This window comes from Strongylocentrotus purpuratus, unplaced genomic scaffold (genome assembly GCF_000002235.5).
Source record: "Strongylocentrotus purpuratus isolate Spur 01 unplaced genomic scaffold, Spur_5.0 spur5_scaffold_13, whole genome shotgun sequence".
NCBI lineage: Eukaryota > Metazoa > Echinodermata > Echinoidea > Camarodonta > Strongylocentrotidae > Strongylocentrotus > Strongylocentrotus purpuratus.
The window spans coordinates 6,235,259-6,261,257 of record NW_022145598.1 but is presented as its reverse complement, the minus strand read 5'-3'; the positions used below and the strand labels follow the sequence as shown (position 1 = coordinate 6,261,257).

Below are 25,999 nucleotides of genomic sequence, written 5' to 3'. Positions count from 1 at the left end.
CACTTCCACCTGTGTATCATACAATATACCACCGGTGCATGAATGAATAATGTTAAATAACTTCCATGACCAAGTATTTAGCAGTCGTCTGAATGAGTTTTAAAGTTTTATACAAAATGACCTTTATCTGCCCATGCGCAGATAGTATCTCCCGGCATCTTTGTCGTACCAATAATGTAATTTTGTCGGCCATCACTTTGAATGTATTACATGTCATAAGCTGTTTCAGCTTATCGAATGGACTTCCTTTATGGCTGATAGAACAACAATACTCGGCTTTACGGTGGGTGTTAGTTAATAAAATACATGTATTTTGAATAAAACATCAACCCATTCGTGTACTTTACAATATACTATAGAAATATACTTTTTTTTATTATTGTATAAATACCGTGGTAATATTTCGTAAGACATCAACGGAGTATTTTTTCTCGCTCGCTGACTTTTTTCTTTAGAGTCTTGCGCATCTTTAAAAAAAAAAAAAAAAAAAAAAAATCGGACCTATAGTTACAAGGTAACGTGACCTTTTGTCTTTGCATGTCAGCCCGAAAATCGCTCATTTTTGTGATTTGTGTACAAAACATATGGAAATGTCATTTTTTCTAAAATTAGATCAAACATTGGTTATTGGGTCTTGTTTAAAGTTTAGGTGGTTGTTTTGGGAGTCAAAATAGTTGAATTGTAGGAAGAAATGAAAAAAAAAAAAAAACAATAACATAAACAAGTTAAAAAAACAATGAAATACATAAGAAAATATCAAAACAAGAGATAACATAAGGAATAAGCTGGCTCTTCCAATTGTTTTTTCGTATTATTTTTCCAAATGGTCTAATGAATATATGTAGTGAAAAAGAATGCTTAAATATGAATAATATAGGATTTATGGGTAAAAATGTGATTTTATGACGTTATTTGCATGAATTACCATAAATATGCAAATGAGGGATTTTTTTCAAAAAATTGAAATTACCATATTGTTCTATACACTTCACTTGACATGCGTGCAAATTTTCGCGGAGATCGGCCCTTTCACGGCCGAGATCTTAGGGGGGGCCATAATGCCCCCCCCCCCCCCCCCCGGCCGCGCGTTTCCGTTTTACACCCTGCCCTAGGCTTTTCTCCAATAAAATTTTACAAACCGACTGGTATTCGGAGTCTAGTCGTCCACATCTTGCCTCGGCGCTCTGCACACCACCAGAACTCTGAAAACGTCACGTAGCGCTAGCTAACTCTCTATACTAGTTGATCTTCCTAGTCGTATCATTTATTTTTATCCATTAATACGCAATACTCTAAGAGCGTGAGGATGCGTGATCAGCTCGCAAAATTTAGCCCAGCGATAACAAAACAATAATATATCGGGAAAACCGTCTTGAACAAGAAGACCCTCGCATCCCCAATTGAAATTGTATAAGCTTTGGCTTCGCTATTCTTGACGTCGATATAAACAAACTTAGACTTCGGATACAGCATGTTTCGTGTAATTTCTTGACGAAAAGCCTAGGGCAGGGTGTAAAACGGAATAGTAAGACTTCAAATAGCCCGGCCTTATTAGGGTTAAATAAACTCAACATTCAAATTGTGCCTACCACCTGACAAAGAAACCCATCATCATCATAGTCCTTATACGAGTACGACTAATACATGTTGTTTCACCTCTATAAACAGCATTATCATAATAATAAAATATATAATATAGTCTATGGTACATCCTTAAGCTCTAACTCCTTTGATTACATCTGGTCTGTCATCAATGGTACTCGATATGTCAGTCTCATCAAGAAGTCGACCACTTTCCTCGTACATTGACAGCGTACACGTCGTCTCAAGATCACTCACTCGTCTTCCATTCTTATGACTACGTCTTTGTAAATCACAGCTCATATCGAACTCGTGGTCGAGTAGGCCATCGCGAGCCCCAAACTCAGACTCGGTGTCATGTTGAGAATGGTCCAGAGATTCAAGTCTAAAGTACACCCTATCAAGGGATTGGATATTGGATAGGTTACTACCCACAGAGTTTTCAAAGTCTGAGTTGTAACTGCTCTTGGATACGACCGTGTATCCACTTTCAGTGCGTTGAAGAACCGTGTTACGCTTTACGGTTGATTGTTTGTTTTCGAAGTCTTCATCTTCGGAAGACGACGCTGATTCATATGACGTGGGATCTAAGACATGATATAAGTTCGCTGAGACTGTTGGTCTGAACTGACTGTCTAGGTCATGGTAGAAATGCTCAGACATCCTTGAAGATGACGTTGTTTCGTTTGGTTCCTCAATGAAAGATTGATTAGGTGATGTTTCAGCAGAGGATTTGGCAAAGTGGACACTCGGCCTGGAGTCACTGAGATGAAACGAAATGTTGGGAAGCTTAGAGCATGAGTATGGTGACACGCTCGACGTATGATGCTTACGCCCAGAAACCGCTGTGTTTACATCAGAATGACTGCGTGATTTACTCAGACTTGTTCTAAAGCTAGTCATCCTTGATGAATGCTTCCCGAAGACATTCGACAGTGGTCGTTTGGGTAGCAATGGTGAGAGGTTAATACGATTCTGTGTAGGTGGGACGTCACTATGTGTATTCAGAGAGGACAGGCTGCTTGGGAAGAAGCGAATGCCTCCAGAATGACTATTTGATTTCCTGAAGGCCCTCTTGTGGTTCTTTGTCACTTCTGTCTTGGCTGAGGCATCAGACATGCTTCTATCCTTAGTCACCAAGCCAGAACTTCGAGACTTCTCCGGATGACTCTTCCTGAATGGTAGCTCAAGTGTGTGAACTACTTTCTTAACAAACGCACTTCTCTTACTAAGATTAAGAAAGAAATTTGAGGGGTGAGATGAGAGACCACTTTTGACCTCATCAATTGATTCGTAGATGTTCGGTGTGGGTCGACTCGGAAGACTACATGCTCGTCCAGATGGACGGAGCTCACTATTAAGACGGCTAAAAGCCTTGGATCCAAGAGTGCAGGTAGCTAGTCTTGGGCGGTGGTTGGAGGTGAGGTGGTCTACAGTTAGACCATGAGATGGACCAGGGATGTCAGGACCATCGGCTCGATTGATGGCCCAAGAGTTTCTGCTGTGATCAGTGATGACGATCTCACATACCGAAGAGCTAGATGATAGCTGACCTGATATGGGGGTTTGTCCAATCGGTGGATTTCTCTGCTTCTTGTTGTGACATTTCCTATATTTAGAGGAATACATTAAATTCAGTTAGAGAAGGAGGAGATGTGTGATGTGAAAAGGAAACATGGATGAAGAAGAGGAAGATAGATGAGGTCGAGTAAGGAGATAGAAGGAAGAGGGAGACAGTCATAATTTTGTTTACTAAGAAGGATGTTTATAGAACATGTCTCTTTTCCTTGATCGGAACAATACCATAACTCTGTCTAAGTCTATTGACAAATGACTTGTTTCTAATTTAGATATTGACAGGTTTTTTTGATCGGTCTCGTCATGACATGCATGAGTGGACCCCGTGCCATCAATAATGTTCTGTCATGTCTCACGATCGCCAGCAGGATAATCTAGGTATAACTTTAGATTGACGATTGGTTTTATTCTCGGGTCTCCAAAATAGCCTTTTGTAAAATTATATATTGTGATTTCAGTCGATATATGGGGGATTCTATTTACATTCATTCTGTGAACAACAATACGAAATACCATAAGATCTGAAATATGGACAAAAATGATTATTATCTTCTATTACATTCATTCAGAACTGTTCTAGCTCAATATTATATTCGTTTCTTAAATACAATGCACACTAAAAATTGTTTTGTTCCATGGAATTGAATATGTAAATTGTAACTTTGTAACTGCCACATGTATTTGCGATCGATCTTAGGTTGCAATTGAACGTAAAGCTGACGTAGAAGTTATGTTGATACCCATGTTATTTGTTTCCATCTAATAGTTTAACTTGAATGCTTACTTTTGTTTTCTATAGATTATGCAATGAATACAGAGGGTGAGAGAACAGATACAGAGGGCCAGGGCTACTAGAAGCTTGGGTATCGCTGAGAAATTTCCTAAGGATACAAAATAAAAACAGGTAATAATGAATTATAGCATAATAAGATGCATAATAAGCATGTTTATGTAAAGGCGCTATATAATTATCAATATGTATGTGTATGTACACCAACAATTATTCACATACACACATATTGTTCCGTTAAGGTCAGAAAGCCTTTTGATCGTGAGGTACACATCTTTTCAATTTTTTGCCACTATATTGTCATGAACAAAACTTTTGTTTCCTTTACATAACATGCTATAGCCATGCGGTTATTTTGATAGGCATATAATAATGTCTTTTTAAAGTTCTTGGCAAATATTTACAGCAGGAGCCCTCTAAAGTCGCTTTGCACTTAGTCTTAGCAATGTGACACTCTATTTAAATAGCAGAAATCACAGGGAAAGAAAACTTGAAATGCCCACTCGGAGCTTCCCTACGTAGCTTAGGTTGCTTTTCCCAACCTCTTCTCCCGTCTACGGAGAGAATCATACGCCCCTTAAAGGTATAGACCTGTTTTGGAAACGCCCCTCTCTCAAAAAATGAAATGGAAGCTCTTATTACCAATAATATGAAAGAATATTTTTTGACTAATACGTGATGATACAAATTTTGCTTGGAAACCGCCTACTAATTGATATTTTTGGTAAATTATTATATCCATCCGGACTGGATAGATATCGCGTCGCCCCATATACATCTTTCTGTGTACAGTGCTTGTAACTTTACCAAGACTGGGCCAAATTTCTTATCATTTTAATGATTCCAGAACCTTGCAGTACACACCAATACTTATATGCTAGATGATCAACCTTTTCTGATCGATTCCACGATGTTTCTTTCGCAATGCAATCACATGACCAGAACTGGTCTATACCTTAACAATCCATTCTCCCCTATTATTTTTTTACGGAGAGATTCTGCATGTGTTTATTGATCTATGTATACATTGATAATACATTGATAATACATTCACAGCTAACCGTTTCACTCTGGCACAGAATATCGCCATCTTGAGACCAAAACTTTAAACAATTCCTCAATTTTCTTCATTTCCGAGGGATGCTCTTACCTTTGCCACTACTAGCTCCGCCCTCTATCGCCGTGGAGGGAACGAGCCCAGAAGACCCGTTTGATGAAACAGACGAAACTGTAAAGCGAATAAATGACGAAACATGAAGAGAATTCGATCCTAAATACAGTTGAAATTGTTTTCTGGGGTGTTTTTCTTCACAGAATGAGAAGTTATTGTCCAGTGGTAATCAGAGGCTTTGAGAAGGATTCATACTAATCCATTACTGCGTTTATAATCATGAAATTACAATGCATATCTACATGTAGGTTCGTGTACTTGTCTTTTCCTCTCTAAAATGGTTGCATGACTCATATTCGGGCCATCGTAGCTCTACGGGCAGGTAATACCAAATTCATTACTTCAACCTGAAACTAAAATCGCAACATAACACTCATCTTCTTGAAAACGGGCCGAGATGGCTCAGTGGAAGAGCAGTAGTCTCATAATTGAAAGGGGCCGGGTTCGAAACCAAGTGGAATCGTTTATGCTATTTCGTAAGGCATTAATATTCATTACCATCACACATTAAAAACTAACATTTTGCATCTCCATTAAAAAAGGCCAAGAAGTGAAACACTTTTAAAATGCTAGATTAAACCAAGAAGTTGCTGGTAACTTCTTGATTCGACCTTTATAGTGTCGGATCCAGCATGTTCAATTTGATAATCATTTTGAACAAGTGTCACGAGAAGTGTCACTTTACGCTTTTAAATACAGATATAACATTCCAATGTTTGGACTTAAGCCCCTCGGAGAGGAATTCAAGACGTTTATAGGCCCCTTGTTGATAAATCACAAGACTTACTCATGTTTTCTTTGCAGTAAGGTACAATAAACAATATTCAACCAACCTATCCCTTAGTTCCATTTTATTTCAATTCGCATAAAAACATATAAAATATAAAAGAAAGATAGATCTTGTTCTTTAGAAAAAAATGTGAATTAAGATCAAGGCTATACCTGTTGGTTTGGTTATCAAGACTGCATTGTTGGTCGTCTGATGAGTGACTGGTGGTTGATATGGTATTTGATGTGTAGGTCTATATGATGGTCGTACTGGTGGTCGTATGGGTGGTCGTATAGGTGGTCGTACTGGTGGTCGCGTTCCTCGTGATGGTATGACCGGGTTGTTGGAGGAGGTCGTAGGGTGTACCACAGATATAGCTGGCTGCGGAAGAACGTCTAGAAACGAAATATTGAATTATTACTTGATCAAAAGTATTAATGGTAAAGATGAACGAGTGTATTTCACAATCTCACATTCAATTGAGATCAGAGTCTCTATCTTTAAGGTACAGTATATGACTGACATCCGTATTCCCTTTTTTAACAAAGCGACGAAAACCACAGCAACTGCTTTGGCTAGTGAAGTTTTTATTAGAACATTCTCATAATTATGGTGGCTTTTAACAATGTCTTGGATTTAATTTATTTTTAAAATAAGATCCCTCTTTTTCATTTTTGGGGACAGGACATGCTTGTTGATTTTCTAAGGAGTAAAGATGATGGTTCATAAGGATGGGAAATTGTTTCACTTACTTGTAAATGTTCTCCCATCCGATAAAACCACATTATCAACTGCAATCACCTGACCACCAGAGGTCATTATGCCTTCAAAGATAATCTATCAGAACAAACAACAGGAGAATATTTTGAAAAACACACTACCAGCGAAATTTACATATTGTATATACATTATATCCATCAGAATGAGAGGTAAAATTCGGCGTTTTGTAAAATAATCGCAAAAATATTTTAAATGGGTTTGTACTGCTGCATTGTCACAGATAGGGGAGAGTTATAATGAATATAACCGTTGTGTCACTTCTCCTGACAATAGAAATCGGAAGAAAACAAATCGGTAAATAGAGGCGTTAAGATACACATCATAAACGCGTGATAGAGGCGCCAAATAGTCATTGACAGTTGTCTAATTTGTTTAAAATTAGTTTTTTATCTATTGATCTGATAATTATGTTATCATTGAAAGCAAGTTATTCTGGATCCATAGTTGCCCTTTAAAGCTTCACCGGTAACTAAGGACTCGATGAGACATCACAGGCTCAACATCCTGATTCATCCTGTTGAAAACTAGCCTTTCGATTAAGAACATCTATCATAAGTCGTGCAGCTTGGTTCTACCAAAGTTTAATGTTCTGATTTAGTTGTTGATGTTGTCAATAGTTGTTGATGTTGTCAATAGTTGTTGATGTAGTTTTAGTTGTTGTTATTATTGTTTTTTTAGTCGATTGTTTATTTGTTTTAGAATTAGTATTCACATATATGAACTACCTAATCTGCTTGACTTATAGACTTGTAGTAGACGAGGGCGTTACTATTTGACTGGGGATACATAGCCCCGGTGCGACACTAGTTTTCTTTGGGACGACATTAATGAATCTACATTAACCTCCACCCAGGTATCAAATGGGTACCGGTAGGAAAGATTTCCTGGAATGCTGTGAGCATTGAAACCGGTAGACTAGATAGACCCTATGTTGTATTGGAGTGCCATGAGTGTCTCGCGTCGAGGATAAGTGCGATTTAAAGAAAATATCCGATATTGTTGTTATTATTATATTACTTCAAGAATGTGATTCTTATCATTGGGCTTACATATTATAATTCATCATCCTTCAAACGATGGCTATACCAATCAGGATAAACTTAATTAATGATAAGGTAGCCAGATGCCTTTAGAATATTAATCGTATTCAATAATAATAATAATAGTGGGTTCTTGTATAGCGCTCATGTCTGTCAGACTTGACACTCCTGGCGCTCCCGATTATTACCCTGGCTTTAACACGGCTACCATTACGGCGCTCTAGCATTTCAAGGAATTAATTCCTGTCAGGTACCCATTTATATCACCTGGGTTGAGTGTGGCAAATGTAGGTCAATTTCTTGCCAAAGGACATTAGTGCCGCGGCGGGACTCGAAACGCGGACCTTGTAATCGACAGTCCGGTGACATATCCACTCGACCACGACACCTCTCCATCGTAGAGACTGGATATGTTCCAAGTATTAGCACGTCACTAGTTATTATCATTGATCTTGTGTTATTCATCACTTGCATCTTTGACTGACAGGTTTCCTTCTCTTACATCTGTAAAATCGGATTCTAACAGGATGAGCAGTGACCGACAGACAGCGCGCCCATGACACATAGACAGTGGCGTAGCGCTTAGAGAGAGAGAGAGAGAGAGAGAGAGAGGGTGCCCCTTATTCGAATGACCAGGTGAAATTAAGAGCAGAGGGACAACAATAAAGAATCATTAACGTATAAGGAGGGCGGAAAATCACTGCAATACAATCAGTTATTAAACGTGTACATGTACATGAAATATTAATGAGAATAACTTTCGATTACACGACCACATTTTGGGACCCCCCGTAGACCCCCCCCCCCCCTTCCAAACCCATTTCGATCCGTTGCATTTCAGATTTCCGTTTAGAAAGTACCAATAAGAAGCAAAGTACTAGCAAATCTCCTGTCTCCTCTAATAACTTCGAGACATTGCCGAATGAAAAAGATTCGATGAAAAGCATCAAACACCAAAATGGCAATTAGTATTTTGTGTATCTCAAAATTGCAAAAACATTAAACTCATTTAGAATTTGAATTCGCATAAGCGATTTTTAGCATATGCTTCTATAATTTAAAGCCCCACTGCACTACTTATAGCTATTTGCGTCCTCTATAGCATAAGTGGTGACCGTTGGTCCCTCATGGTCCTCTTTTTCTTATGTTAACTGAGAGCTGATTTGATGAGATAATCACCTGTCAGTGACCATGCAGGGAGGTCTAATCCCTCCTGGCCAAACTAGTGAAGATAGGCTTTGACTGAACTCCAGCGAGTGTGGAATGGAGTTCAATGCCTATCTTGCTATAAAAGTGTCAATAACCTCTAGATGTTTATGCTTAAGATATTTTTATAAAAACCATTTGATATCGTTGCTAAGTAAGAAACAACAGTATACCAGTCACTTGATATCTTGGAAAAACATTTACAGATTCGAATCAGTGATTCAACTTGGAAATGGGGTTATTGTCTCAAAATCATTTTACAGATTCATTCATGGAATACAGTGATTATCTGACTAAACAAATGAAACGCTGTAACGCGATAATTTGGTTCTTCTTTTATAAAAACGGGGGATTTCGATTCATTCTAAAGATAGGATTCCCCAGTTTCATTAAGGGGTAAACTTGATCTTCCGCCGAGTTATCTGAAGAAACTTGACAAGCATTTATCGCAAGAAGACCCTCTCTTCAAGTTGTGGTGCAGGTGTTTTTTGTTCGCCTATCTAGCGACTCTCGGGAGTAAGCTGATGATATTTTAGGAGCCAAGCAGCGGACTTCCTCGGCAAGTCAGTAAGATATAACAACTAGATTGCACCTTCATCTGTTTATGGTAGCCCAGAAGATTGACTGACAAGCTAATGATTTGCACTATGCTAACGAAAGAATATTAGCGTATAATATGCCTGATTTTTACTTGTCTAATAACAATAATATTACTCAATTTTTATATAGCGCTTATTACAATCACCGAGCGCTTCCAAACTGCAAGAAACTGCAATGTTTACAGTTCCATTAAGAAGTTACAATAGACCGATGAACTAAAATGTTCAAATGTATGCATACTTTTTAAATAAAGGTTGTTCTTGACAACCTGGAGGCTATCTCGAGGCATGCCCGACATACCAACAAATAATATATACAGACTGGATTCCAGGTATTGTAGTTCATCAAATAATAACAGGTTAATGGAATAACCTCGTAACTACATGTAGGTCCCCAAGAAATAAACACCATAAATGTGAATGTGTTACAAAAACGGTCTTTTCTCTTAGAAGGGACGTCATCCTCAAGTGCTTTCGATGAAAAATTGTATGCTGGAGGACTCAATACGTGAATTTTTAAGAAGAAATCTATTTGGGAATGGATGTGGGTTATCTGGGACCAGCTTAATGTTCGAACGGAATGGCTTCTGTGATATTGATGGTAAGTTTCATTGAGCTTTCATTTTTTCACGGTAACGCAATCTTTTCCCAATAATGACAATAGTGCTTTGCCCAACAAAGGTAACTCTAGCCTTTCAACATTCTCCCTTGAAACAATAGTATTTGTTGAAAAGGCAGAACATATGATGTAGACATGATGAGCTTGCCTTGGCTTGTTTGACGTCACAGTGCAAGTTGTAAGGGTCGATAGACACCGTATCAAGACTTGTTCTAGATTCTTGTAATCCTTTCAGGATTCTATAGAGCTGCTTTTAGTTTTAGTGATGAAATGTATACAAGTGTGAAGTCTAAATAAGGGTCATATCTCTAGTCCCTGTCTATGTAATCAGATACCAGTTTGAGAGCAGTCGAGTATATTGCCCTGTAAACCTTGCCAAGTCCATCGCAAGGGCAGTACCGTTTATTTGCCCGAAGCTAGTGATAAGATAGGTATTAAAAAAAAACTTTAAAAAACAACGCGGTAGCTTTAGTTTGGTCGTCTTCTGAAACGATGAACGTGATTAACCCGCATGATCGGTTTAACTTCCATAGCTAAACCCTATTCTGACTAAATAACCAATTTTTAAAATAAATATAGCATCAGTTTGTACTGCATCAACACGGATCAAGGAAAATTACGTAATTAGAATTATATCAACAATGCTTTGGCAGCTGTAATCTACATTTATAAAAATTATTTAAAATGATGGAATACTGTGTGAATAAATGGTTTATATCAATCTTGTTGAGGCATAATTATCCTTATTGTCTTAAAGATCGTAACAGCTTTTACAAAAATCAGGTAGAGTGTCGTGGTCGAGGGTTCAAATCCCGACACGGCACTATCCTTTGGCAAGAAATTAACCTGCACTTGCTACTCTCCACCCAGGTGTTAAAATGGGTACCCGGTAGTATGCGACCGTTATTGTTGGTCATACAGTTTTTGAGCGTGAAGTAACGCCTGGCTGGAAGTGGAGATTGTGCATACAGTGTGTACGGGCAAGCACTGAATCCAATGACCGTGGTAATAGTATATCTGTAAAGCGCTTAGAGACATCCGAGATGTATCAAGAGCTGCAATGTATATAAAAGCTGAATATTAATATTATTATTATTATTATTAGCAATACCCTATCATTTGACCTTTAAAAATCATGCTCGAATTAGTTTATATGACATCGTCATCCTTAGCGTTTCTAGAGCAGAGCTTGAGGGCTAACCCTCACCCCCCCCCCCCCCCCATTTAAACGAGGCACATGCAGAAAATGAATGCAAGAAACCCAAACTGCTTCCAAAGCCCGCAAAGCCCCCCCCCCCCCCCCCCCCCCTCCCCCTCTCGGTCCTCGATACATTTCTTTGATTATCAATAGTTGATAAACATGGCTCTTTGAATTGCTTTCGGTTTATTTTTGTTGTTGAAATCCTTTCAATACTTACGCTAAAGGTATTCAAGCAGTAAAGAGGTAAAATAACCCCGTGCCATTCTCCTTTCTCGTGTGAGTGTGAATTATCAGTTGATTTCCATATCTCCTTATTATTGCAACCTGTAATCAAAGCAAGAGAACAACAATCATTTACTTTTAATATTAGTTTGCCCTCTCTTAGTTGTCTAAATGGTTTCATTACCGTATATATCTTATACTTGTAAAGCATACATTCGTATACATCCTTACATTGCCTAATGTAGTTGATACAACAACGTTTTTAATATAAGACAAAATATATAAAACATTCTACTTTCGAGAAGTCATGCTGTTCATCAATTTAAAGTTTCGTTGAAGACGATGTGTACCATTGTCAGTTTCTTTAATCCTGAATATCCTATACACACAAGATAATTCTAACGAGGTTTCTACAGGTTTATTAGATCCCTTCACTTGATCTTTATAGTGTGTTCTAAATCCCATATGCCTAGTGAAATCAACTTTTAATAATTTCCACCTTTCCTCTTTCTTATCCTATTCGTTCAATTGTTCACGAATATTCATGTATTTCCTTTAAAGTATCTTGAAATTCGTTAGCAAATGAACCCTGTAATACGAAAACATTACATATTTTCGATGAAGTAAATTAAAAACTGGTATAGATGTAACTACCTTTTATACGGAGCTGTGGTAAAAATCCATCTCCTTCTTTCTGCTTCGTTTCCCATATGTAATAATAGAATGTAAGAGTAGCAACACCATAGTGTGCTTGCATGTTGGAATATACACGGATGCTCTGCCAGCAATTCTGTGGACAGGTTATACCGACGTAGTAATCTGTGGAAAGGTTTTGAAAATCAACAAATGTTTTTATTCGTATTTATTAGTGCGATTAAATTGATTTATCAGTATACAAAAAAGAAGAAGAAAAAAAGGAGAAAAATTGCAAGAATTTCAACGTTTATATCGGATTATATTTATCGTCGCTGTTTTCACGAAGTGACGGTAGTGAAAAAAAATTGCATTCACTTTGCGTTACGATTTTCCTCACTACCGTCACTTCGTGAAAACAAGGACGTTATAATGGAAATTTTTTTCAAGGATTTGTTTTTCTCTTCTTCAAATTACACAAACGAAGCATGCATCATACGCTTACATACTTGTTAATATATATATATATATAAAACTACATTAAAGCGGTTAAAATGATCAGTATACAAGCACCTTTAAAACTTAGGCCTATTTAAAAATCATCCTTTAGATTAAAAGCTACTTGTAGCTACATGTAAACACTATTGCCGTGGGCGATTTAATTGGTGTGTTCCTTTCTGAAACTGCTTTGATCTGGTTCATCACAGGAGTAAATACGATGGGAGTTTGATAAAATATTATTTGAAGCGGTCAGCAGGTAGTAATGACATTGAGTCATGTCAGAGGATGGAAAACCATTTATTTAAATGATTTGAATTATCCGTTCCAATGTTGTATTTCTAAACTACAAACTGACAGTTGGGACTACGTACGTCACTTGATGTTTGTAAAGGAACACATATTAACCTTTAGTCTATTATGTATCGCTATTTGCTTGCCATTTGAATTATTAAAGTTAAACGTTATCATCTTGAGTGTTATATATCATTGATTCCATAAATGCACACACCCACACACACTTTAAAAGTAGGCCTATATTAGGTTTTGTTACATGTTAGAGGTATTGCTTTGACAGCTCGATCAGCATCCATAGTGTTCGTTTTGATGGCCATGCAATACCTCATGAACCTATTTGCCGTGCTGGGATTCGAACCCTCAACCCCCGAATTGAGAGTCAAGTGAATGAACTATTATATAACCTTCAGTACATTTACCTTTAGTTTTTGGTGATCGGTATATTTTCCATCCTTGATTGGCGATACCTGATGCAGACTGGGCTACGATGGTTGGATGACATCGTAGTGCATTGTTGAAAGTACAGTACTGTTTCCCTAAAAAAAAACAATAGTCATGGCTTATCAATCAAACTAAAGAATTTCAAGCGTCTTGAATGCAAACTTTAAACATATGATTGTTTTTTTAATCCATCTCTAACAAAAAAGAGAGAATGGAAAGTGAGAAGTGTAAAATGACGAGAAAAGATGACCTGTGGACAATTTCCTGTCCATCATATAATCAGTACCCTTATACAATTTATTTTCTAAGCAAGATCGGTGCCCCCCCCCCACAAAAACCAATAATCTTTCCAGTACCTGCTCAATCGTGGGGGGGGGGACGTACGGTACGCCACTGCATGCTTACGACCATAATTTTAAATTCGTATACAGTATATTAGGGGTGAAAATATGATCAGAATGCGTGAGTCCAATGGGCAGGATCAAGCCATCGTTAAAATGCTTAATGGCTTTAAATCAAATTAATCATTATGATGCTGATCCCTAATATTCAAGGTTGTCTTCATTGTCTTGTTTTTCGTGAGACGCACTCTGCAGGCTATCGGGGTCAGCTTTTATCCTCACCTTCTAACAGAGCAGGCGTACCTAAAGGCACACGGCTAGGTCTATTGTTTCCTTGGGCGTTATAAATGAAGCCCTAGGTTTAGATCATCACAGGTCAGAAGGTGGAAATTCGTAAATATATTTAGCCTCTAATGATGTTTACAAAACACTAAAGCCTACAAGGCCATTGATCCTAACCGGAGTGTATAAGAGACAATTAAAATGACGTAGTGGAATTTTGGCAAACCCTCAATTTTCTTGGTAAACTGCCTTCACACAGCCTGCTTCATTGCCATAAATTGTATTAATCATTATAATATTAATCCCTAATATTCAAGGTTGTCTTCATTGTGTTCGTTTTTCGTGAGACGCACTCAGCAGGCTATCGGGGTCAGCTTTCATCCTCACGTTCTACCAGAGCAGGCGTACCTAAAGGCACACGGCTAGGTCCATTGTTTTTCTTGGGCGTTGTAATGAAGCCCTAGGCTTAGATCATCCCAGGTCAGAAGGTGAAAATTCGTAGATATATTTAGTCTCTAATGTTGTTTACAAACATTATATTAAAGCCTACAAGGACATTGGTCTTAACCGGAATGTATGTGAGACAATTATGACATTGTGGAAACTTGGCAAACCCTACAAGTTTCTTGGTAGACAACCTTCACACAGCTTGCCTCATTGCCAAGTAGAACGGAAACTGTTGACCATTGAACTAATTAACAGGATTGACCATCCCACTGAGTGACCCTAGACGAACACGTTTGATCATATTATAATTAATTGCGTAATTCACATTACTGATGAGTAAACAACAAGTCAGTTCACCATCACAACAAACACGAACTAATAATAATAACCGATATTTAAATACAAGTACTGGTAAGGAAGATTTACAAAATTCCACTCCTATTCACCATGAATGTTTCATCGTTTCAACTTGCTATTGAGGAAAACCGGAAAATTGATGTGAGAAAAGCACAATTATAGGTCATAAAGTAACCCTTTTTTATTGTACAAGTGATTATTTGCTTTGAAAAAGAAATAATCGACAAATTCAGATCAGAATTTCCCGAGATATGTTAAATTTGATCGGGGCCGAGGTTGAAATATAATGGCATTAGTGGAATTCTGAATTAGGAGTTGAATAATTATGTTAGATTGAACATACAATGCATGCAATATTGCTCTATTCGGAGTCATTATTTATTAAAATGGCGCTGTTCTTCCTAGAAGTAAGAGAGGCGGTCCAGGTTTCTTCCTGTCTCGTCCTTTTTCCCTTCCCTTTCCCTTTCCCTTTCTCCTTACCCTCTTTCCACGCTTTCTCTTTCTTCATATTGTATCATCACTCAATTGTGGGAGGGGGTCATGAAGCCGATAGCTACGTCACTGTGAAAAGGTTAAAGGAATGAAATCACAGGTGAGTGCTTCATCAGTGTTTTTTGTTGAATTACAGATGTATGTACTGTACAATCGAGAACGATAGCCAGTTCAGCCTCAGATAACTGTTGATAGCTGGTCACACCAGCAGTCGCTGTAAGGAAAGTCCCAAATAGGCTAATCAAAATTGGTACGCCGCTGCTCAGATGATGTAATTATAACCAATGTATTTGTTTTTGTTTTTACAAGTGTAACTAAAAATGTCTAATACATGTAACACAATACATTAGCGAACTCGCAAGGTGATGGTATTCGGAGAAAGATGACATTGCACGAGGTAAAAGCAAATAGATCTATAAAAAAAACAAGCCTGAACCTACCAGAAGAAAAATAATGAATGAAAATAAACCGTAAACAGCACCAAGTGTTACTACACTGCTCTCTGTCAGTTCAAGGATCTACTCTAGGCAGCTCATATTTTATGTTTTGAAGGATCAGATGGGTTAATACAACATCCCTGCACCTTGGACTATCAACAGTTGAAATCACAGTAGGAAGAGGTTAATAAGGTTTTATGACCCCCAGATTTTTAATTCCTTCATATCGGTTCACATCAGACTGCTAAAGAGCGGCATGTAAATTGATTGGAACATTTAAGAAGCCTAAAATGCCGGGAGGGGCTTGCAAATGTGACAGCCCTTCAAAGCTTGTATATTATGTGGAAGGATTAATCATATTCAACGCAGGATTGATAGGGACGAATTGCTGATTATCAACAGTCGTTTGATTTACCTAATCTATGCTAATGACTTTAAAATTGAATGTCAACCAAATGTCCATGCATCAGTCCCACTCCTTCGTAAAACTTGTTCCATCCGCCTTTCATTAATAAACTTTAAATGGCCTATGTTTAAGATCTGTACATGCATAATTTCATTTTATAGTATAAAACCTTATACATATACACATCAATCCTTTGGGGAGTACAAGGTTGGGATCCAAAATCAAGTTATAATCATCAGCAAAGTAATATAATTATAATTTGATTTCGATACTGACATGAACATGCCTTGTAAACTGGGCCACACATGTGGTGATTATTCAGATGAGAGAAAATATCGAAATAGAAATTCTCTTGATATATATAAAGCATTCTTCATATTTTTAATTAGACAGCATTTGAAAAGATTAGGTGGACAAAATGATTGTAACTTTATCATTATTGTCCAATGGTAAGCATTTAAGCAAAAATTTATTGTTTAATTGATGCATAATATTCTTTCGAGGAGGAGTGAGGGATTGTTCATGTATTTTCAGGTATTGTTGAAAAAGGCGAAGACCCAAAGTAACGGGTTACGGGTAACATACATTCATACAAAATCTCACAAAGGAGTCTCTTCGATTAACTTGCTTATATTAAATTGCATATCAAGTATTAACATAATGTACGAAATGGGCAACATTGGTAATGTTTAAAACCAAATCGCACCCATCAGTATGTAAAGATCAAATCATTTAATTCATACACTGTACTTTGAAAGTGAAGATTAGTGTAAAAAGGTTCCGTTTGTAAAGATATGATATAAGTACAATGTGTATTCAACCTTCAACCTGTTTGTAAATGTTTAGACATTACTGTTTGATGCAGGGAAGTGATATTATTATACTTCAAGGATGAGCTTCAAAAGAATTAGACATTTCTATCTGTCACCTCAACCGTTTTTACTGGTACATGTCTGCATTTTATTTAGCAATCACGAATGAATAAATTAATATAACTCTTCGATTGTGCTTGTTTCGTTGTAATATTCCAAAAGTTTTGTTTAAATTTATAAAGGTATTTATTTTAATTTGAAATAAGAAAGGCAGTATATTTGTGCAGATGAAAGCTAGTAGCTAGTAGCCCTGAACCGAGCTTGAACTGAGAGGCGGAAAACCTCACTCTCGAGGGAGCCTCCCGGTGAAGCAAGCCAGGCAGACAGTAATTCCTCTATCCACTCTCAATTCTCAACATCATATCCTGCTTTCAATTCATTCTGTGAACATTTTACTATCTATCGGCCCCTTCCTTACAGCCATCTTTATAAATTTCGTACCCCCGACTTCTAAGTAATTTGTTTAGATAGCTGTAAATGAGATGGCGAATTCTCGCGTTTGTGACCGATGCAGGTCGAATTTAATGGTGACAACAAATGAAAATATCGCATTAGAGCTGGAAAACAAATTTCCTACGTGATTATACAAACAAATTCATAAACCTCTGCCCAATTGAAGCATTTGTTTTATGATTTTCATGTACAAAAGTGGGATCGCCGTAATGACCCCGTAAACTCGTAAAATAATAAGATATGGCATAGTTATGATTCAGATTTTTAATATTTCCTTATTTATATTATCCTTTTCCTGTTCAATGAAATAGGTATCTAGTTTGTATATCAGACATGTCCGCCATGAGTTCGTTTCAATCATTTTCACCATCAGCGGCGTATTCAGAACTCGGCCTCAGGTGGGGGGGGGGGGGGGTAAACTCAGCTTCCTTTTGATATGGGGTGCTAGTTTACGTACGGCGAGGGGGTGGGTTGAGATAACGCCCAAGATGACGTATCTTGGGACGAAAAAGCAAATTCGCCTTTTGGGAATGTGTCTAGATTTTCATGGGTTCAAAGTGCGATCGCACACTTATTAACATATAAGTTGGCCCCATTTTTCTTTCCGTGATCGGAAATCTGCAGGACGGGCAAATTGTCCCCCTTACGTATTAATACGTAAGTGCCCATCATGGGTTGGGCTGTCCTAATGCATTCGTATATCGTCTGGTATGAAGCTATCAAGCATGAAGGCATTTCCTTTCGTAAAATGTCAACAATAGATGTGCAATTATGTAATAATTGAGAGTAACCACTTCCTGAAAAGCTTATTAGAATTCATTTCCATAGTTATTGCCTGTAATTGAATGATAGAAATCACAAGTCGTGATGGAAATATGTATGTGATGAATGACTTATCCCATACAGACAAAGACTTCCTAGATCTAATTTAGAATATTGAATTTACTGTCGTTGAGTTGATAATATGGATATTGATTTAATTCATTATTTACTTCCGTCGAGTTGTACTACCTAACTTTTGATGATACACGATGTTGTCTCTGTGACCTAATGTAGAAACAGACTGTGCTGACACGCTTTGTTTTGGGAATACGCTTGATGTGTATGTTCCCTGCAGTTGTCCGTTATGCTTCCTCGTGTTAGTAGTTTTCCTAGACACAGTATTAACGTTTCTTAAAATCAGCTGTGCATATCTGCCATAATATTATATTAAAGTCGAATCAGTTCTTGAGAGATGCATGTATTTTATTTTTTCTTTCTTGTGGCTACCATAACTAGATCATAGTGCTCCTAAGAATACGGATGTCTCATTTTGTTTCCGAAAGCAATTCTGACCTAGATCGATGAAAAGAAAGACAGTAATAATCTCTAACCATCTTCTATCATTTCATTTCCTCTTCATCTCATGCTTCCTGTCGTCTTCTGGCAGGTCTTATTAGTAACGTCATTGAACGAGAGGAAGGTTTAAATCAAAGCAAGATGAATAACCCTGCCCATACTCCAAGGGACATTCAAAGCTTTCTAAAAACAATATTTCGAACATAAATGACCGGGCGAGCTTTACAATATTATGCGCACAGCGAAGCACCTTAAATGAAAACTTGCACGTGGTGAATGTACGTATGTATGTTGAGAAAAAAAATCAAAATCGGACTTTTTGTATACATCTTACTTTATTTTGAAACTGAAGTTTGCATTTTATAACGTTCGTTGTTTTTTTCTTCGAGTAAATAATGACATGTCCTCAAATAATAATCTTGAAACGAATTTTGAAAAATGAATACGTTTTTTTTGTGTGTGGTAATACATAAGACTATAATGAAGTAGTATAAGCCAATGCAGGGAGGTGATAGAGAAGGAGTGGAATCAAGCCGCCCTTCTTTGACCCCATGCTCCAAGCCGCCGAAAAGTCATGCGCAAATCTGCAACTGTTGACCAGGTGGTGAGATAAAAGAGCGCATGAAATACCCGGATTCAGAATTCCTATACAGAAAGTGGTATCTCAGTAAATGTTCACTGTCCCTTTCAATGATTTATCATTAATTGTTGAATGTGTAATAAGTTAAACAAGCGAACACAAACTTTTGTAATTTCATACTCTTTTTTCCAACTGCAAAAATACAAATAGCACGCAAAAGCACGCATTAGCAAACTTAAATTTATCGAGAATGTAAATCATGGATTAAATAACGGGACATTAAAACATGCGAGAAAAAATATCGAATTATCCTAAAAAATTGTTTTTGTTAAGATCTAATTTTCTTTTACCAGCTCTGGCACACAAATTATAGGAAGGGCGGAGTACTAAATTTGAAAATTGTTTGATGCTTAGTTCTAATACAATCTCCATTTAAAATTTATAATTTACAACGACATTTTGCCGGTAATTTCTTCCTCTTTCCCCCTCTACTCCAGAATGATATTCTTTACCTTTCTTTATTCCCTCCCTCTTCGTATCTGCATATACCCCTCTCTTATCCTTCCCGAACTTTTCAATTTATCGAACTATGCGGTACGTTTTACGCTCTGGCAAGTTTACAGAGTGCAATTTGTTAAAATGTAGTGCTGATTTTTTTTACCGCAACTCTACTTACAGTAACCAGTAACCATTTATCATGTGTACCCCCTTAATTATGATTGATTCCGTTATAAATATACATATAATGTACAATGACTTTGTAAATATTGTTATTACTTTGTACGGAGAACGGCTCAGCCTGTGTTGCTGTCACTATATACCGAATAAACGAATAGATAAGTGAATAAAATAAATAATTAATCATTTGTTACACAAATGACTTGGAAAGGAGACCGTTTCTGATTTTTCTCTGAACCAAATGATGACAGTTGCACACATCTACATTAAACTGTACTTTCTTATGTTTGCATTTGAGGGAATAAATACATATATTGACTCATGGTTAAACCTTTTAGCATTAGTAATATCAGGAAAAATGAAGAGATCTGTAGGATCAAGAAGCAATCGCGTACTTTCTTTTCTTTGAACCCGTGGTTTTAAGACCTTTAGATTAGACATGACGTTACGCTTCATTTCCTTATTAACACTACTGGATCCTTCATTTCATTATGATTTCATTATGATTTGCCTCAATATCCGTCACCCTTCATGGGAGAGAACTGATAATCACTGTCAGATATAATTGATCAAACATAACCTCATGGGTGACATTTGACAAATCGTACGAGTGGCGAAGAGGTCGGATAGGCACGAAGGGGGGGGGGGTGGGTTCGAGTGTCCACTATGGAGAGAGATGGAAAAGAACACGGAGAGAAAGGTAACATGATAAGATGAACAATCACACCATTTTTCAGAACCTCCCCTGGGGCTGTTTCATGAAGCTGTTCGTAAAGTTACGCATGACTTTATGAATGACTTATATATGAAAAGCCAAATGGGATGCTGAATTATTTTTAACTGCATCAACTAAAGTTGAACTGTGCATATGTAGATTAACATTATATATTAAAAAAAAACATTTCTAAAGCAAAGTATATTTTTTGCCATAATTTAATTGAGGTTATTGGAAATATAGTCCAACTTCGTTAAAACATCACGAAAAACTGTGGGCATCCTATCTGGCACTTCATATTCAAGTCGTTCGAAAAGTCATGCGTAACTTTACGAACAGCTTAATGAAACACCCCCCTGTTCGATCATAAAATCAGTGTTCCAGATGACTTTGCCTACCTACGCCCCTCCAAGGAGCTAGAGGACACATGTCTTTGTTATTTTCCGCTGTGGACCACCGCACTTCATTTTCTTCTGACGTAAGCAAATATTTATTAGAACCATAATCAAGCGAACTCGGAAATGTTTTGAGGGTCTGCATGGCTATTACTTTGAATTAATCTTGGCAGGGATGATGATACAAGGATATGCATGATTATGATGTTCATTGCTACTATATACAGGTGTACATGTACTACTAATGATGATAATAACGTGATTTTGTTTGTTAACGCGCCTAATACTATGTTTTAGGCGCCATGGTTGAACTCACATTGCATTACATGATGATCAAAATTAGTCATTCCTGTTCAGTGAAAATAAGCATACTGACGAAGCGAGAAGTAAAAAAAAAAAAGCGTTTTGTTACTTAAATTATATTCATCAGGACGAAACATCACAGACCTAACTGAGGATGTTTGAAGACCGATGCTGACTGTTTTTGTCCACAGAAACCAAGCTATAGGAATGCAAATGTCTTCTGAGTATAAATTACAAATATAAACCACCTTGAGAGACTTTGGTTGAATAAGGGGTCGAAGTGCCTGTAATATATTTTGAGGAGCGCAAGACTGAAACAAATGGCACTATCACAGTGGTTGAGACCCCATATATTTAACAATGATAGCGTTAAATGTCACAGCTACGAAAATAGTCTTCTCTTCTGGTACAAAATATATTTGATCACGTAAAGTGGTATTGACCAATCGAAATACACGATATATTCTATAAGGGGTATAATAAGCGATAGTGTTATGTTTAGAGCTAGTCTAACATATGTCACCTAAAATACTCATTATTAGAACATTCATTTGTCAGAACATAAGGGTATCGGAACATAGAGCTGCCGCAAGAAGGATTTGAGAAACATAGCTAGACAATCAAACGAAAGGACTAAATTTACAGTAGACAGAAAATGGTTATGTGAAGGAGGATGGAATTATTCTGGGCCGAGAATACTTTATCAAGAAATATGTATAGAGATAGGCAGACAGACAGTGAGAGCGTGGGGACGGGGTTACCGCGAAGGAGAGAGAGAGAGAGAGAGAGGAGAGAGATAGAGACAGGGAGAGAAAGAGGGAATACATATTTTGAAGTGTTTACTAATGTTCGTTGCACTGCTTATACATAAACATTATTTGTAATTATCCGTATAAATAATGCATTCGTATCACAAAAATGTCTTATTTTGTTTTTTAAATCTTACCTAGATCATGTTGTCTCACATTGTAATCTTTGTTTAAAGGGAATAGTGATCTTATCCTGTTATTAAGTAATAAAGGGTGAACAAAATATTTCGTGCTCTCTATGATGTATATTATGGTCACAGACTAGATGCAGAGTGGAGCAGCTAGAAAGGTTACATTTGTTATAAAAGGAGAAATATTTGTTTCTATCTGGAACCATCAGAATCATCTAAGGTTGTAAAGTAAATAAAGGTTTTATGTTCTCTAATTCGCATTATATTTTACATTTGAATGCCCCCCCCCCCTTATCGTTGCATGTCATCAGATTCACAGTCACGGAACTATATCGCTGTGACACCTCTATTATCTTCCAAGAATAATTGATAAACATAATGATAGGTACCCAAAGGGAGCATTAATTTTGTTCTAATTGAATGCTGGAACCTTTACAGGGTTTCATAATACATAACCTTTGTATAGCGAGTCAAAATCGTTGATAATTAGGTCAGAATAACCCTTTTAATAATATCATTGACAATGTTTTTTACAAGTATAACTTTAAAGGGACTTGGTAACTTTTTTCAGATGAGAGATAATGGTGCTAAGATAGTGACTTCAATGCGAGATGTACGATTAAAGATAATCTGAAAGTTTGAGTGAAAACAGACAATGTTTAATGATATAAATTAGGAAAAACTGATCTGATCGTTTCCCTAATTCTCCCAACTATATTATTACAATTTTAAGTACATTTTAGGTGAATGTAAATCGCCACGAAGCAACGAGTTGTCTTTATATACCATTCCAAACATTTATGTGTTGAAAGATTTTTAAAAACCTTTCTTATATCTTATTTTCAGGAAAAATGTTTGGGAAAAATTCAAAAATGGTCGGAAGAATTTACTGTTTATAGAGGGTGTCGCACAGTGACGCCTTCAAAGAAAACCATAAATATCTTTGTGATTTTAAAATTTAGTTAAGGATGTGTGGCATGTTAGAGTGTTAGTACAGTAGTAGGAATATGATACGTAACATTTCATACAAAAATTACCCAGTTTTTTCATCAATCTTAAACAATGTTACCGAGTCACTCTAATGCCACTCACATAAAAAGGTACTCAAACATTGATAGTGTACTATTCATTCTCACGTTCGTTTATTTCTCTCTGAACAACCATTCAACTATTTAAACAAAAATGTATTCTCGTAGATGACTACCAGGAAACTAAAAAGATGATTAATGGTACGACATTGAAAGATAGAATCACTGAAGGAAAAAAAGTTAATAAACCGGACTACTAACATATTAAACGAGTAATATATGCAGACTGGGTTCCGAGTATTGTAGTTCACACATTAAATAAGAAGAGGTTAATGGAATAACTCGTCACTAGGTCCCTAGGAAAGAGACATCCGTAAACGTGAATAATATTAGTAAACCGGTATATCGTATAATCAACTTATAATAATGGAGGCCTTTTGGATTCCGCTCATGTCAATCACGCCAAGGAGCAAATCAACACCCATTAACACCTGTGTGGAGAGTGGCATAATTATGACATGACGTCAGAACTGGGCTGGGATTCGAAATCTCAACCTCTCGATTGAAACTCAAATAATTGTGACAACAAATCATCCATAAATAATCTAGATCACGGTTAGAATTCTCAATTGTCAGGTTCTTGCTGTTAGTACTCGACTTTAAGAAAAAAAAACAATGTAAAATAAAAGAACATGCGCAAAAACCTTTGCAGGTGGACATACTTTCCAACATAAGATAAAAACAAAAAAGAAGCAATTATTACTTTCTTGATTTATAACAATGAGATGTTCCTGGTTCTATTGCTATTTTGTACACAAATTATAGTACTATACACCCAAACTCTAAAGCAGTAATTTACGTGTCCAGTCATGCCAGTGTAGGACTCTGTCAACTTAACCGTGATAGACGATATAAAGAGAAAGGAAAAATGATAAAGGTCGAATTAACCTGTCGAATTTGACTTAAGTTTTCGACATAAAGGCAACAGTTATTTCTGGCTTGATTGACGTGTCAGAGGTATAACCATCATCAATATAAACAGTCCGAGCTTATACCTAAGTCCACGCTGTTCTCTTCTAAATATCATTCTCCATTTTTGCGGAAGCCATCTATTAAGGCCCCACGCAAACAGTTATATCGTGTTTCATAGTCAAGGTAGAAACAAGGAGTGTCAGTGAAAACATGGAGGGTCCACGATGGAAACAAGGTGGCTACTTCAAATCTAACCGTTTTATCGAGTGGATATGACAGAAAGATTAGAGAGGAAGGGAGAAAGTAGAGAAGGAATTGTTAGAGCTTTTCATACGGTATAAATGCGTATGAAAAGGGGAACGTTATTACACCAAATGGATGTAGAGAAAAGAGGTTTTGTTATGTTACAGCAATGTGTTGGTACATGAATCCAGCCAGATATATATAGAAAATACTAAGCTCCGTGCTTCAAACACATGCACAACAATTTGGTTATGATTTAAAACATTTTAACATATCACTACCGTAAATCATGACAACAGTTTGGTGATTGGAATGTATAAAAACAAACTTTGGGAAAGTCTAAGCAGTTGAGTGAAAAACCTCACGACATTTCCATGATTCGACTGATGGCAGGAAACCAATAAATTGTGCTAATTTACACTAATTAGAAAGGTGGGAAATTAATGAATTGGAATCGTAAAGTGTACCGACAGGCCACGTGTGTTTTTATTCATATATACTTAACAACTTAATGCAAGTCAGTAAATCGGTGGAATTTTAGTGAAAATTTTACCTGATGGCAAAATGAAAATGGTTATTGATATTTCTGGAAATATGTGAAGTTTTCGTGTGTTTTTTAACTCTCTCGCCCCCTTTCTTTCTTTATATATCTACCACGTTGTGATAACATTTAGTTGTACTCACATTTTGGTCTCATGCGTTGCTCACCAATCATTGGTTGAAGCTCAGTTGATACTTGGAGCACTGAGAGGTGTAGCACCAAATACGTAATCCATAACAGTGCTGACATCTTGAAAATGTTCCGTCGACGAGGGCAATGATGAAAACGATAACGATAGCGGTAGTGAAGAAGTTACAGTGATGCTGATCTGGAATCACTGGACATAGTTTTTCATAAACAAACTTTCAGGTGCCTCTCCTTTTGCCATTTTCAAGTCAAAACCGCTGATGCTTCTTCAAGAAAAATATCTCAGTTAATATTTCTGCCGATGAATAAATATAAAATTGACACTCCATTTAATAGCAAGAGGTAGCCACATCATATGGAATTTTCCATAAAACGATAGGAAACTGTCTCCTTTGGATAAAATGTCCCAAGGTTTGACAACGATTTTTAAAATAAACATAAGCAGTTCAATAAGTGACGATGCAAGAAGAAGAAATAAACATTGAGATTTTCCTGGTTGCTAGGAAGTAGTTACTTTCTCCCTCCTGCGCTACCTTTCGCGACATCTATCAGGGGTGTCTATCGTCTCCAAAGTTCCCAAATGATCTGCCTCTTGCATTCCATTACA

General features: G+C 37.0%; 1 protein-coding gene across 1 annotated transcript; it reads right to left on the bottom strand.

The window, feature by feature from the left end:
- Positions 1–1,563: 1,563 nt before the first annotated feature.
- On the bottom strand, positions 1,564–25,999 carry LOC105438996. The gene is made up of 9 exons (XM_030982776.1): positions 25,389–25,999; positions 13,404–13,520; positions 12,211–12,375; positions 11,552–11,658; positions 6,642–6,726; positions 6,063–6,284; positions 5,100–5,177; positions 3,944–4,040; positions 1,564–3,190 (listed from the first exon to the last, which is right to left on the bottom strand). The coding sequence occupies exons 1-9, from the start codon at positions 25,492–25,494 to the stop codon at positions 1,714–1,716; spliced, it is 2,454 nt and encodes an 817-aa protein (XP_030838636.1). The 5' UTR covers positions 25,495–25,999; the 3' UTR covers positions 1,564–1,713.